The sequence below is a fragment of the Herpailurus yagouaroundi genome, unplaced genomic scaffold (genome assembly GCF_014898765.1).
Source record: "Herpailurus yagouaroundi ecotype Mexico unplaced genomic scaffold, PumYag 183, whole genome shotgun sequence".
Classification (NCBI taxonomy): Eukaryota; Metazoa; Chordata; class Mammalia; order Carnivora; family Felidae; genus Herpailurus; species Herpailurus yagouaroundi.
The window spans coordinates 14,847,800-14,863,088 of NW_024412414.1; the positions used below are offsets into that span (position 1 = coordinate 14,847,800).

Sequence of the window (15,289 nt, forward strand, 5' to 3'; positions counted from 1 at the left end):
TGATGACAAGCTAGGATTTTGTTAAATTCATGAAGAATATGAAGAAAAACATTATTGGGCAGTGAAGATTTACTTTTATTCTTCAGTTTACATTAACGGTTCATATTTTAAACTTTTGTATTACATGAGAAATTAACATTCATAATCAAATGGAGATAGTTCCTTTATTTGTTTTTCCTGGATTCAAATACTAAAAGAGCAAAACTGTCAATACCATTGATATTAAAGTATTCTTAATTTTTTTGTTTAATTTAACTAAGCAGCATTTACTCTTTTCTAAATCCATAGGGGGCTCTAGTTGCAATGTCACTCCAAAAATTCTTTTAAAACAGGTAATTATTTTTAAAAGGGTACATATTAATCATAAAAATTTTAGTTTTGCTTTGGGTATGTAATTGTATGTGTTATTTGCTTTTTGGTTTTTTTTTTTTTTTCTGTTTTTTAATGTAGTGTCAAGCACTCTTCTTTGGTTCAAGGTTGGATGTACTATATTTGTATAAATCACACACCCATATACATCTTTTGAGACTTCCAGTTATAGTATTTTTTTAATTTGAGTCATAATTTTTAAAATATTTCTGAGGCATTCTGGGTACAGAAATAGTGTAAAGATATTTATTTTCCATTTTCAAGATTTTATGGTTATCTGGCCCCTTCTATTCCACCTACTTTGGCATCAGTTTTTGGAAAAGTGTAAATTTTCATTTTTGAGTTTTACAAAAGTCTTGGAGTTTATATTTATATAAGCATAAGCTCCATTTCTTTTTTTTTCATATATATTTCCTCAACTTTCTTTATTATTTCTCTAGTCACATAATTTCAACAATAACAATTTCTACACCGAGCAATTAGTTTTGTTAACAAATACAACAGCAGGAAGCAGAAGGGCATGGTAGAGAACAGCTACTAGGCACAAGCATTCTGTTTTCTCTGGACAGCTGACAGTACCTTTTATAGAGGGATCATGTTGCCTAAGTTGAAGCCATTTGTCCTGGATAGGTACAAGGTGAGGTCTGTGAAAGGCAAAAAGAAGAGATGAAGGAGGTCCCAGGCTTCCACTCTAGTCTTGTTGGACAGACAGATCTAAAACACAATTACCAGGGGCGTCTGGGTGGCTCAGTCGGTTAAGCCCCGTAACGTGAGTTTGGGCCCCGTATCGGGCTCTTTGCTTACATCCCAAAGCCTGGAGCCTGCTTTGGATTTTGTGTCTCCCTGTCTCGCTCTGCCCCACACCTGCTCTCTCTCTTGCTCTCTCTCTCAAAAAGATAATGTATAAACATTTAAAAAATTTAAAATACAGTTACCAGAATGGTTCAAAATTACCAGAGAATGCTTCCTTCACATAGTATGAACATTTCAAACTAGACCTTGAGATACAAAAACTTAATATAAGTTTAAAGTAGAAGATGGGGCCCAAGTTTGAGAAGCAGAAATATTCAGAGTGACAGATTGTGTTCTCATGTCCAACTACCTAGGACATAGACACATACTTGACATACATATACATATATATCTGCTGAATGAATGACTAAATATTGGGATAAGGAATGTGGGCTTTACCATCTAGGCAATGAGAAATGAATGGAGACTTTTGAGCAGATATTGAACATTGGGGGTATGTTTTATGAAGAAAGCTGAACTCAACACTATGAGTATAAGATAGATACATTGGATGAGTGAAAAGGGAGGAGACCACAGGTGGGAAGAAAAGCCCAAAAGTTTGGATGGACTTATTGTACATATAAAGTTAAAAAGAACTGGACCAAAATCAATGGAACTGGCTTCACCGCTTATGACATCACCTTTGTCCAATTCCGTGATAAGTTTGAACCACAGCTTTTTGGAAACTGCAAATAAGATGTCTTTATAATAGAGCTTTCTTGAAAATCAAATGAGATAAATTTCAAAAAAATTTCTATTACAGAGCCAGCAAATTCATTCATCCATTAAGTCCTTCCTATATCCATTTAGTCAATGTTGATAAAATGTATTTTTGTAACATTGGGGATGCCGAGGTATAAAAAAAAGACAGACGAACATACCGGAGTCATAGGCTTACCGTGGACAGCAGAATTTTCATCGTAGTGTAGTTCCAGCAACATTAAGATGGTGGCAGCGATAGAGAAATGGGAAGAGAGAGGATAGAGTTTGCAGAACAGTTAACATGATCAAATGGAGTGAATTGAGCCAGTGTAGGAAAGAGAATTGGCAGATTGGATTGGAAGTGTAGGGGGCATCTGGAGCATCGGAAAATGAAATGTCACATATGAGGTGGCAATTGGGTATCCAGAAAATGCTGGAAGGACGGGGGACTAAAAGCCCATTTTGAATCACAATTTTCATAGACACATCACTGGTACAGACAGTGATAGAAGCTTCAGACTTGATGAGGTTCTTGAAAAAAAAAAAAGAAAAGCAAAATGAGAGCTATCATTTGTTGAACACTTAGAAATTTTCACATTGTAGTAAGTAACTAGCACGAGTTATCTTATTTCTTCCTCACAAATATAGCATATATAATTGCTATTATTATCCTTAGTGTACACATGATGAAATTGTTGATCAACAAGTGACGTGATGTGCCTCAGGTCAAACAGATAGTGTCAGAGAAGGGATTTGTACCTGGGTTTGTCGAACTCCAGAAGATAGAAACCCAAGTTGACCGCAAGCTAAAACTCGGAGGAAGCAGATGGTCAGGGTAGAGCGTGGAGGGATGTTTCAAAAAGTCAAGTATGAGGGTCCCTGGAAGATATGTTTTGTTTTCCAGGTGGGGTTATGCGTGCATGTTTTAAGACCATAGAGGAGTCATGAGAGAGACTGAAATAGGGAGAGGTATAAAACCAAAGACTGAGAAGGAATAGGAAGAGTTTGCACTTCTATAGTCTTTTTCATTTTTCACAGGACGTTCACATCTGTGATGCTAGAGATCCTTTAAGAAAAAAAAAAAAAAACCTGTGAAGTTCAAAGGGCAGATGTTGTCCTCACTTTTTTGGATGGAAATCTGGAAGGCACAGAGCAATGAAGTGATACTCCTTCAGTCACGTGGATCTTGATTGTGACAGAGCAAAAACATGTTTCTCGTGTTCCTATTCCTGCATTCTTTCCCTAAGCATCTGTGACAGAAAGTTCAGAAGTCTACAGCACAGGCACAGAGGCTTTGATTAGTTGGGAGACTTGCTATGGAGATTCCAAGAAAGGTGACGTAATGAAAAGACAGTTTAAGTCATTTTAAACTACTATCGATGACCCACACAATGCCAAGAAATATGCTACTGTCCAGGGATAGTAAAGGTGAAAATGATAGTGCTCTAACCTTAGCACAGCCCCCCAAATAGGACAGGATGAGCAAATGCAAAAGTATGGGAAGTTCAGAGACAAAATGGTTGGAGATATTTTCAGGAGTTTCAAGAATGGGTTATGTGGCTCAAGCTAGGTTTGAAGATGAATAAAAGTGTGCTATACCCATGAAGAAGTGGGAACACTATTTGCTTGACTAACTAGACCAGCATTTTGTGTTCAGGAAAAACTAAGTAGTTTGTTATTATTTCTGGGTATGTGGCTGAAAGTTGGGGGTTCTAGAGCCTTGGGGTGATAGGAGACAGAGGGAAGGTGCACTGGGAGACACCAGTGTGGATGGTCTTAGAGAGGATGTTAAGGTCTCACCCTTGACGCCAAAATTCCCAAGCTGTATTTAAAAAACAAAACTAAACAGTTCCTGAAGACATTAACATCTTACTAAATGCCTCCCTATATCCCTATATCCTGAGTAGGCTTAGAAAATACTGAATACTTAGGTCTGCTTGGAAACTAACAATGCCACACCTGTTTTAAAACCTCTTAAAAGGCCATGCTCTAAATAAGAAAATCTGTTTTCAGTAGACATTTTTGGGACCCAATATGACATCCTCTTTGCCCACCTTAATTCATTTGCAGGTGGGTCGACACTCCCTTGCAGGTTCATAGTGAGCTAATGCATGCTCAGATGAGTATGGGGGAATTCTTGCCCCCTGGGGTGGGGTGGGGGAACCCTCCATTGTTGAAGTTGGGAGCCTGTGTATAAATGCCCCAGACTCCCATCTTGCAAAATGGCAGTTCCGCAAGGCGTTCCATCAGCTTACTGGAAGCTTTTATGCAATCAAGCCCTCCTGGAATCCAGTAGCCCCTTCTCATTGTCTTCACTCCCTCCCTCCTACCTCCTGAGACTGTCTCCCACACACACTAGATCACCTGAGGCCCTGCTTTTGCAGAAACAAAACAAAGACACTATGACCTTTGTTGAACAAGCCATTGTTTTTACATAAGGGAACATTTTTATTTTCCTAAGACACAAATGTTGCCATGGTAGAATTTTCCCGTAGAGACTTCATAGTTGATTAAATGTTTTGAGAACTGGACTGATATATTAAATAAGAAAGGCAACAAAATATAAGAGGAGACACTTTGAATTTGGGAGTTGGGATATAGAGCAGGAAGTAATGGTTATGTTGTGGACTTGCTGACACTGAAGATGGTAAGAGAGTCACTTGGCTGTGTCTTAATATTCTGATTTGGGCGATCTTCCAGAGGCTTCTGCCTGTGTCGGAAAAAATGAAGAAAACTCATGGTCATGCACTGAAACACAGGGTTTTGTTTGTTTGTGTTTGTTTTTGTTTTTGTTTTTTTCTTTTCAGAGTGGAGTATGCTTTAATGACATTTTTCAACTAAATGAAGTTCTAACCTTGATAGTAGAAGCTGAATCATTGCATGAGATTCTTCTTTATTTATAACACCTGGTATCACGGAGATGAAGATGAAAACCTTAACCGAACTGCAATTTTGATTTTTATTGCCTCTCCAGATGTTTTCATTGAGTTTTGTTTTTGTTTTTGTTTTTGTTTTTTGTAGCTTTTGTATAGGAGTGCGCAGCTTTCTTTTACTGAAAGCTATCTGATTCTTTCAAAGACAGTCTCATCATTTACACTGTTTAGGCAGTGATTTAATTTGGTAACTACCAACCACTAAGCATTTCAACATTAAATGTTAAAGACATTTAAAGCATTATGCATGGTACTATTACTCTGCCTATCTGTGTTCCTTTGACAATGTATTTATCACTACTGGGTAACATTTTGCGTTTTAATTGAAAGGGTAACACTTCACCTCATAGCATCAAATACAATTGAGTTACACAACTAGTAAAGTTCACTTGCAGCTTTCAGTGATGATGATTTTAATAGTTCTCACGCTCTAAGTGCAAATGATCATAAGGTGTTTGGAGGCAGAGGTCTAAAATTTTAAGTGTTAAGGCTATTTACTCAGCTGGCCAAAATTTCCGACATATTGCCACTTTTATGCTTCATTTTAATCCTCTTAGGAAGAAAATGGTTTGTTTTATTTCTCAGTCTTTTATTGGCATCTTTTTTTTTTTTTTTGTATTTATGGCATACCCAATTGCACATATGTGTACCTAATTCAACATATGGCCTTTTCCAGCATTTCCCATAAAATGTTCTACACAGAATTCTTTGGTCAGATATGTTTAGGATGCTCAATTCCCATCTGACATTAGTAGACCTCATGAGTGTGTATTTTATATTAAGGTCTCTGACTTATTCTGTATAAAGAAACTCATTTAATTTGGCTTAACCCCGCATTTCCCTAACTGACTTTGGTAGGAAACAAAGCCTTTGTTTGACTCATTTTAAGTCACGCAGAGGTACACTTGTGCACAGTAGCCCTGCGGTTATACTCAGTGACATTTCACATTCTGCTTGCTAGGTGATTACCTGAATTAATCTACATGGAGAAAGCAACACCTGCAATATACAGCAAGTGGAATCAGATTCCAAACTGAGCCCAAGATTGTCAGAAACTCAGAGTCACCCCAGTCTTTTCTGTGTATGTATCACTGGTTTCTTGTGGTCTTGTCTGCCTCTCCACAGCTTGGGGAGATCAGCCTAAAGGTAAAGTCCTTGAGGGGCACCTGGGTGGCTCAGTCAGTTAAGCGGCCGACTTCGGCTCAAGTCATGATCTCATAGTTCGTGGAGCACCCCCCCCCCACATCGGGCTCTGTGCTGACAGCCCAGAGCCTGGAGCCTGCTTCACATTGTGTGTCTCCTCTCTGAGCCGCTCCCTTGCTTGTGCTCGCTCGCTCTCGCTTTCTCTCTCTCTCAAATAAACGGTAAAAACATTTTAAAAAGTAAAGTCCTTGAGAAGTCCATGGAAAATCTGCTCAATCTAGAATATTAACAGACAGGCATCAAGTTAGTTATTTTATACTCCAGGAATGATCCAGGTGAATGGATGGGAAAGCATTCTGAATAAGGAGTGTACTTCTTTCCTGGCTGTACACATCTCCCTTTGATGCCAGCCTTGGAGATACTGGCCCCATGGTGTGCTTAGAGCTTTGGAATATCTGACTGTGGGGGGTGTGGAGGAAGAGTAAAAATAAAATAAAATGAAATATGGAGAGCTGGATTTTTTCTTTGTTTTTCTTTGTTTCTCACTCATATTTCCCCAATTTTACATGTACTCATGTGTGTGTGTGTAGTTCTATACAGTTTTATCACTTGTGTAGTTTGTGTATCTGACTACAGTCAGTATCCCCGACAATGCTTTTATAACCATAACCATCTCCCTGCTCCCACCTTCCCAAACACTGGCCACCACTGATCTGTTCTCTACTTCTAGTTTTTTATTTTAATTAAAAAATAATATCTAAAGGGAATCATACAGCAGGTAACCTTTCAGGATTATTTGGGATTTTTTTTCACTCAGTATAATTCTGGAGATCCACGCAAGTTGTAAGGTATATCAGTAGTTCATTGCTTTTTATTGCTGCATGGTAGTCCATGATATGTATCTACCAGTGTGAGTTTAACCATTGACCCATTGCAGGACATCTGGGTTATTTCCAGTTCAGGGCTATTGCCTATAAAGCTATATGAACTTTTGTGTACAGATTTTTGTGTGAAGGTATGTCTTCATTTTCTTGGGATAAATGGATGATATGGTATTTGTGTGTTTAGTTTTATATGAAACTGCCAAACTGTTTTCCAGAAAGGCTGTAACATTTTGCATTCCCACCAGCAAAGTACAAGTGATCCAGTTTCTCCACATCCTAAACCTTCAGGGTTTAGTGTTGTCACTGTTTATTAGTTTTAGCCACTCGGATATGTGTGCTGTGCTGTCTTATTGAGGTTTTACTTTATATTTCTCCTGAACATCTTTTCACATTCTTATTAGCCATCTGTGTATTCTCTTCAAGGAAGTGTCTGTTCAGGTTGTTTGCCCATTTTCTAACTGAATACTTTAGGTTTTTATTACTGAGTTTTGTGAGGACTTATTTATTCTAGGTACTATTCACTTCCTGGTCAAGTGGTTTGCAAACATTCTTCCCATTCTGTAGTTGATTTTTCATTTTCTTTACATGGGCTTTCCTAAGGCAAAAGTTTTTAATTTTGATAAAATCCAATTTATCAGTCTTCCCTTAATGATCCAGGTACTTGTTAGGTCTTTTGTTGTCAAAAACTCTTTGCTTAGTTGTAGGTCACAAAGATGTTCTCCCTATGTATTTCTCCAAGTTTATATATATATATATATATATATATATATATATATATATATATCTACACACACACACACACACACACATATATATCATAAACTTAAATGTAATATGTATGTAATGTATATATAATATGTAATATTATATGTATATATGTATATATATGTATGTATATATGTATATATATGTATACATATATAATATGTAATATATATAATATATATTATATATAAATGTAATATATATATTACATTTAAGTTTATGATTCATTTTGAGTTAATTTTTATATATGAGTGAAGGTTAGGTCTTTTTTTCTTTTTTTTTCTTTTTTCTTTTTTTTTGCATATAGTTGTCTAGCTGCTTTGTCACCATGTGATTGAAAGGCTCTCCTTCCATTTAATTGCATCTGCCACTGTTAAAAATCAGTTGAGCATATTTATATGAGTCTATTTCTAGCCTGTTCTCTTCCATTGACCTGTGTACCTATTTCTCTGCCAGTACCACAGTGTCTTGATCATTGTAGCTATAAAATAAACCTTAGTATTAAGTAGAGTGATTTTTCCCACTTTATTCTTCTCAGTGAAGACGGTGTTTGCTATTCTCAGGCCTGTGCTTTTACATGTAAAATTTTTAAAAAGCTTGCCAGTACCTTCAGAAAGTAAGAGAACAAATGTTTTAAATGTTCTGGAATTTTAATACTAATCGCATATCATTTGCAGAGTTCATACTATGTTGAGACTTCCAGTCCTTGAACACAGTATGTATGACTCTCCATTTGGTTACATTTGTTTTCTCTCAGTATCTTGTCTTTTTCAGCGTATAGATCCTTCGCATGTTTTATTATCTGTATGCCTAAGGATCTAATTTTTTTTTTGAATGATTGTGAGTAGTTTTGTGTTTTTAATTTTGGTTTTTGCATGCTCAGTGTTTGTATGTAGAAATTGCATCCTTTGACCTATTTAACTCACTGATTTATACTGAGAGGTTTTGTTTTGTTTTTGTTTTGACAGATTACTTCTGATTTTAATTTAGACATGTCATCTGCAAACAGGGGTGGTTTATTTCTTCATCTCCAAACTGTATACTTTTTAATTTCTTTTCCTTTCAATATTGCAGTGGTTAGAATATTAGTGGTAAGAATGGACATCCTTGTCATATTCCTGATGTTAGGGAGAAAGCATTCTGTCCTGCACCATCAAATATGATGTTAACTTCTTTTAGATGCTCTTTTATCTTGTTAGTTTGTTTTTAAAGTCCAGCTAATTAGAGACTCCAAAATAATTTCAGAGTCTGCAAGAATTGGAAAGGAGACAAAAATAAAATTCTTAGATGTTTTTTAATCTACTATTTCTACTAACAAATTCTGGATTTAGTTTTTATTTATTTTGACTCCTAAGCAGAGTTGTCCTAATACAATTCTTGCCAAGAATGGACTACAGGCATCCTTGAGTTTGGGTTACACATGTAACCATCCAATAGGTATTTCAGTAATCTAAAACTTTGCAGACATTTATGCTACCTTTATCTCTGTAGTCCTTAGTGTTACCCCCAAAGGGTGGGAATCTGGCTGTATTTTGAAGGAGGTGTTCTTTTGCATCAGTGGTTTTCCTTTGTTGATTCCTCTGTCTGAACAGAATCTCCCCCTCAACACCCCCACCCTCTGCACCCCATCCTGGATTTGACTGGCTGATTGCTACTCTTTCAAGGCATCTTTTCCGTCTCTCAGTTGAATGTTTGTTCCTCTGTGTACTTACCACCAGAAGAGCAAGGTTCTTGCTTTTGGTCTCAAGTCTCTTACCACACAGGGCTCTCTTTGAAAGGAAGCCCCAGTGATTGGTATTTCAGAACCTAGCATGCAGCAGGCTGAAGTCTTAAGTGAATACTTGTTCAGTTAGTGACAGCTTCACTTTTTATCCCTACTGCTAAATGGATGTTTAACAGATTCTTTATCCCATGGGCATTTTCATATGCTCCAAAAAATTTGAGATATGTTAAAAGATACTTAATCTGGGTTGAACTTAGTACATCTTAATTGGAAGCCACAAAGTTATATTTTGTGTGCACAAACTTTAGCCAGTAAGGTTGTTAAAACTGCAGATCTCCTTCTAACTGACTAGTTTTAAGCAATTTCCCAGGTATCTGCATTTGTAATAAGAATCGTAGGTGATAATAATGCAGGTGGTCCTGGACCACACTTTGAGTAACATAAAGTAAGAATTCAGAGGATTGTGTTTTAAGGAAAACAAAACTTCATTGTAGTCACAGTTTGCTAGCAACAAAGCCCTGGAAAACATGTTAAAGCCAGTACAGGTAGGGGCGCCTGGGTGGCGCAGTCGGTTAAGCGTCCGACTTCAGCCAGGTCACGATCTCGCGGTCCGGGAGTTCGAGCCCCGCGTCAGGCTCTGGGCTGATGGCTTGGAGCCTGGAGCCTGTTTCCGATTCTGTGTCTCCCTCTCTCTCTGCCCCTCCCCCGTTCATGCTCTGTCTCTCTCTATCCCAAAAATAAATAAACGTTGAAAAAAAAAAAATTTTAAAGCCAGTACAGGTATTTTTCTTTGCTATCCCTGATGTATATGCTCCACAAACTGGCTACAGATATCCAAAAAAATAATGTTCTTTGTCCACGTGTCGCATAGAGACTGTTTCAATGCAAGGGTCTAGAGCAATGGGCTCATCTGTTGCACAGTATCAGTGCTTTAGGCAAAAGGGATTTTTACCTTTTGGGGAAAAAAGACGTTATTAGCTTCCATAGAACTGGTTTATCCTTTTGTGCATATTCCAGCTAAAACCAGGGATGAATCACTTCCATGGTGTGAATTTATGTAACAGAACAAAACAAGAATTGGGTAAGAAATAAGAAATGATGATACATACTTGGTTGCCAGAAAATCATTATTGGATATTATTTTTCCATATATAGGCTACATTCTGATATGAAGTACTCCCCTGTTTAGTCACTGGGAAATATTTGGATGGTACAATTTTGCAGTTCCAACTCAGGTATATTTCAGGAGGCTTCATGTTTTGATTATATTGCATTTTACTTACACATTGAAGATAATATAATGCTCTGTTGTCATATCATTTTTGTAGGGTAACTTTTGGTTAAAATAAGTCCAGATGTAAAATTTTTTCTTTTACGGGCATACATAGTGAGTTTTGCTGAATAGCTTTATTCCATGCCTATAACCTATTCCATGCCTATTAAACCTAGTAGTTTAATACTATTTTTCAGAAACATTAAAATGAAGCAAATAGACCCTCTTATTTCCTTCCGATGGGCTGATTTTAAGTGCTTAGAATATTCATAACTGCCTACAGTTTATAGTTTTTATCCGTTTGAAGATAATTATTTTGCTTTTTACATTTTCAAGACAAAGTTGAAATTTTCCAGGTCGTGTTCTGAAATACACATATTGCCTCACCACTTAAGCAATTTATATGAACACTTATGAGCTAGGAAATGAGTGTATTCTTTCACAAATTGACGGTGCAATTGTTCTGATACAGAAAGTGACACCATTGAGTATATTAAAAGTGGAATTCACAGTTTTTGGGTTCAAAGAAACAGTAGATTTTTTTCATGCTTTTTATTTCCCCGAAAGGCTTAAGTTTTGTTCAAAATGAGCCAATGAAATTTTCTCCATTCTGTAATTTATGCTGGAGAATAAGAATCAGAATTTGTTTCCCTGGATTGTTACTGGAAGAAATTAAACAATTTTTAAACATAATCACTGGTGGTCATAATAGTATTTGCCTTGATTCTCTATTAAAAATTTGGGGGGAAAAGTCTTTGGGCAGTTATAAAAATTATTTGCATTTTTTTCACAACTACAAATAAAAAGGAGTAGGTGGATTTAATATACTGTTATCCTTTGAATTCAACCTGCATGGTAATTTCAGGTGATGCATATCCTGTATAGAACCCTTCAAGACTTAGAACAAATAGACTTGTATCCAGAACCTGATTATTTTCAATTCTTTTTGTAAATAACGGCAATAATTGTAGGTAGGATAAAATTTGTTTAGGCTACTGATAATAAAGTATTTGGGGAGAGAAATTCATGAATAGCTGGCTTTCATTATAAGGTAAAGCTAAACGTCTTCATGATTTGATGCATCACTGTGGCATATGTGGATATTGGTTCATGTATATTTTTGGTTCAAGATATTTCATTTCTGTCTTTGAGTCATATTTTCTAATTACTTAATTCTAATACCTGATTTGTCCTTTGGGGTAGTCGAGGCCATCTGACACTGTTAAAACACCACAGGATTAGTGAGTTTATATTTTTATTGTATTGCTGGGTTTCAAAGAAGCATTAATAAATCAAAACCCTCAATATTCCTTTTCAAAGAAAATGTTCTCCTCTTGAGATTCCTGACAAAGGGTTTTATCGTGCAAAAGAAAGGTTTGGCTCTGTGTTAACATTTTAATTTGTATTGTTCTTTCTGAAATTCCTTTCTGTTTTGTTTTCACAATAGATCTTGAAAATTTTAAAACCAAAATGAGAAGTACAGTGTCTGTGCGTGAAGGCCAGGGAGTCGTCCTGCTCTGTGGCCCGCCGCCACACTCCGGAGGTGAGAAGTGGTCTGTTTGTGTTTTTTTATATTCATTGACTAAGTTTCAGTGCAAGACCAACAGCATATGTACTGTTATTGCTTCCCTAAATTACCCTGAGAAAATTGATAGCCCAAGTATTGGATTCTGTCAGCTGAGTTGGAATATAAGAAACTATACAAAAGATAGTCCATCCCGAGAAGTTTATAAACATAATTTATTTCAACAAGGAGTGCTGTAAAGGGAAGTGAGATCAAGTTTGTTTCAATTACCTAATGGTGCTGAACAGTGCTTCTACACCATATCATTTGTTATTTCGTTCTAGAACATGACCTACATTAGAGTCTTTATGGTTTCCCCCTTCTCTCTCTCCCTACCTCTCTCTCTCCCCCTCTTCCTGTGTCTCTCTCTCTCTGTGTCTCATACACACACTTCAACATGATTAATATATGACATTGGGCCTCTGTATCATGTGATATATGTGTGTATGTATATATATATATCAAAATAATATGTGTATGCGTATTCACGTCATTTTTGTTGGGGCGTTGGAGTTGCACGTTTTATGCTACATTGCTATAAATTGAAATACTGCTAAAAACTCAGAGTGAAAATGAACTTCAGTACATTTGAAAATAATTTAATAAGCATTGCTCCCTAGCAAGAGCCTGGAGTGTTGGTTTTATTTTGCTCTTGTGCTCACTATTGCAAACTTGGTCACTTACAGGAATAGAGAGGGCATTATTAATGTATAAATCACTGTTCTTGAAGACACAAACAATTCTGTTCTTGAGAGGATGGGAATTACTGAGAGCTAAACAGGTTAGAGAGAATCTTTCTGGCCAAAGGCAAAACTGAGAAGTCTTCTTCTCATCGTGGTGAAGTTTATTCAAATGAAAATATGTTGGACTTTATTTGTTTTGTGACATGCAAACCGAAGTCCTTTTCCCCCAGTGACTTGCCAGTTTTAATCATCAAACCCTCAGTCCAATGAAACAAACATTTGCCATCATCACTCTCTGATCACTTGAAATGTATGAGCCAGCTGGAGGGCTTGATTAGCACACATGATTGCCATGATGTTCGGAGAATGGTTTACATCGGGCTCCCCAAAGTACTTGAGTAGTATATATTTTCTGGAATCTTGAAGTTACAGAGGAATTTTAACTTTGAAGGGAAACAGAGTCTCTTGAATGCAAATAAGAGTAACCGAGCTCAAACCCACTTGAGGAAAATAGGGAATTTACTGACCCACATCACTGGGATGATAAGTTGGCTTCTAGTAGAACTGTGTGGTTGTCACAGAGATGCACCGCCTGGAAAGACTTACTGCCTCACTGTGCCTGGTGGAGTCAGTGGATAGCCTCTAACTCTCAACTCCCTTTCAATCTCCTCAACTATAGAGAGTCACTTGCCCATAATCTACTCCCTGTCTTGAGAGCCCACATCTGGTGACTCATCAGGGAAGGATTGAAGGGTAAGCCTTTTCTGCCCAACATTTTGGTGGGCAGTCTTCCAGAGCCTGCTGCCAGGATGTAAGGGGCATTGTTGGGCCACATCACACTTGGACTTCTTTCTCTTCCCAGTCCTGTTCCTGTTTCCTTCCTTTTATAAGCTTTGATCATTGATAAAAATATCCCAAACTCTATCTCAGTGTCTCCTCCCTGGGAACCTAGTCTCCCAGTCTGCTGGAGCCACAGGTTCCAGCCAGTTTCATGAACAAGTGTCCTTTCTTTGGATATCATGGCCCTGCTCCCTCAACGTTGATACTATGTAATGTAGACTCCTTGTGGTGGCAAAGGTGGTCTCTTTTAACTCCAAGCTATTGTGGTCCTTAATGCTAGCGATGCTAATGAAGCAGACAACCTGTTGTTCAATGGCTCTTGATTTTAACCCGATTAACCTTATTTAAGAGATTATTCCTGCAGCAGAGGGTCAGGGTCAGCTGTATCTACTGAGAAGCACTTGTATGAAAAAGATGCATTTTCTAAAAGAAGAGAAGGGTTTTGTTAGGAGAAAAAGCAAGGCAATGTATTAGAAACAATGGCTAGAAGTACACCTACCAAGGAAGTATCAAAATAAATTTATTTTTTAAAATGAATATAAAAAACAGCTGGAGAATCTTGTCTGTGAGGAGCTTTGGAAATGTTGTCCTGACTTAAGATCCTGACTGAGTGATAACAAAGAAGGGACCTTTCGGTTGACTAACCTGTTGCATGAGACATGCTACAGAAGATGAATTCTTTTCTAATATCATGCACTTGGGGAACTATTGGTGACTTCATGTATTTCTCTTTTTATGTTTGAAGCACATGGGTTGGGGTAACTGTGAAAGTCAAGTAGGCTTGTAGATGAAGAAGGAAAGAAATTTCCCCAGAGAGGCCACGTTAGCCCTCAAGAGCCTAGACCATGCATAGAATTGTAAAGAACTGACAGAAGCATACCTTCTTTAGTGCTAGATTGTATAGGAAAATGATGAGGGCTACAGTGTCAGAGTTAGATGCTGAAAAAAGGATTCTCATTGATCCAAGTCTGCCTAATGCTAAGATACTCACAATTTACATTCACTGCCCTGACACATTGGCTGGTGAACTCCTTGAAGACAGAGTCCAAGTTGCTCTTTGTTCTGTACCCAGGTGCCCAAGGGAAGGCAACCTTCTTCAGCACATGGGAAAATAATTTAATACATACTTGCTAAGCCACAAAAGGCTGGTTGATAACAAGTAGACAGTAAATATTGGTTGAGCAAATGAACACATTCATGGAATGAATAAAGGAATCCTTTTTAAAGATTTGGTCAGTCATAAATGCTTTTTTGAGAAATCACGAGTAACTTTGTTTCTAGAGGTATAAGCATCTAACAACCAATATGCCCTGAGTGCCACCCAGACCGGTGCAGGCACTGACAAATGAGAGTGAACTCCAGCCAGAACAGCTGATAATCAGTTCTTCTTCCTATCGCCTATTGATTTAGGGAGTTTTATTCAGTGGAAAGTGTGAGGCAGGGCATAAAACAACTGAAGCTACGACACCAGGGTTTATCAGAACATGTGATATGTGGCATTCATGGCCCATTCTGTGACTCTACAAGACACACACTTGCCCTTCTCTGTCTTACCACCCTGCTCTACCTTCATTCACTTCCCCTTTTTTCATTTTTTCTTGGTCCCTTCTCCATGGCC

General features: G+C 37.5%; 1 protein-coding gene across 3 annotated transcripts in view; it reads left to right on the top strand.

The window, feature by feature from the left end:
* CNTN3 (contactin 3) overlaps window positions 1-15,289 on the top strand; it is a 352,529-nt gene that overhangs the window by 180,178 nt on the left and 157,062 nt on the right. For all 3 annotated transcript variants that reach the window (XM_040492151.1, XM_040492152.1, XM_040492153.1), the window contains exon 5: window positions 12,032-12,127. In XM_040492151.1, the coding sequence (XP_040348085.1) occupies window positions 12,032-12,127 (96 nt within the window). The remainder of the gene's footprint in view (window positions 1-12,031; window positions 12,128-15,289) is intronic.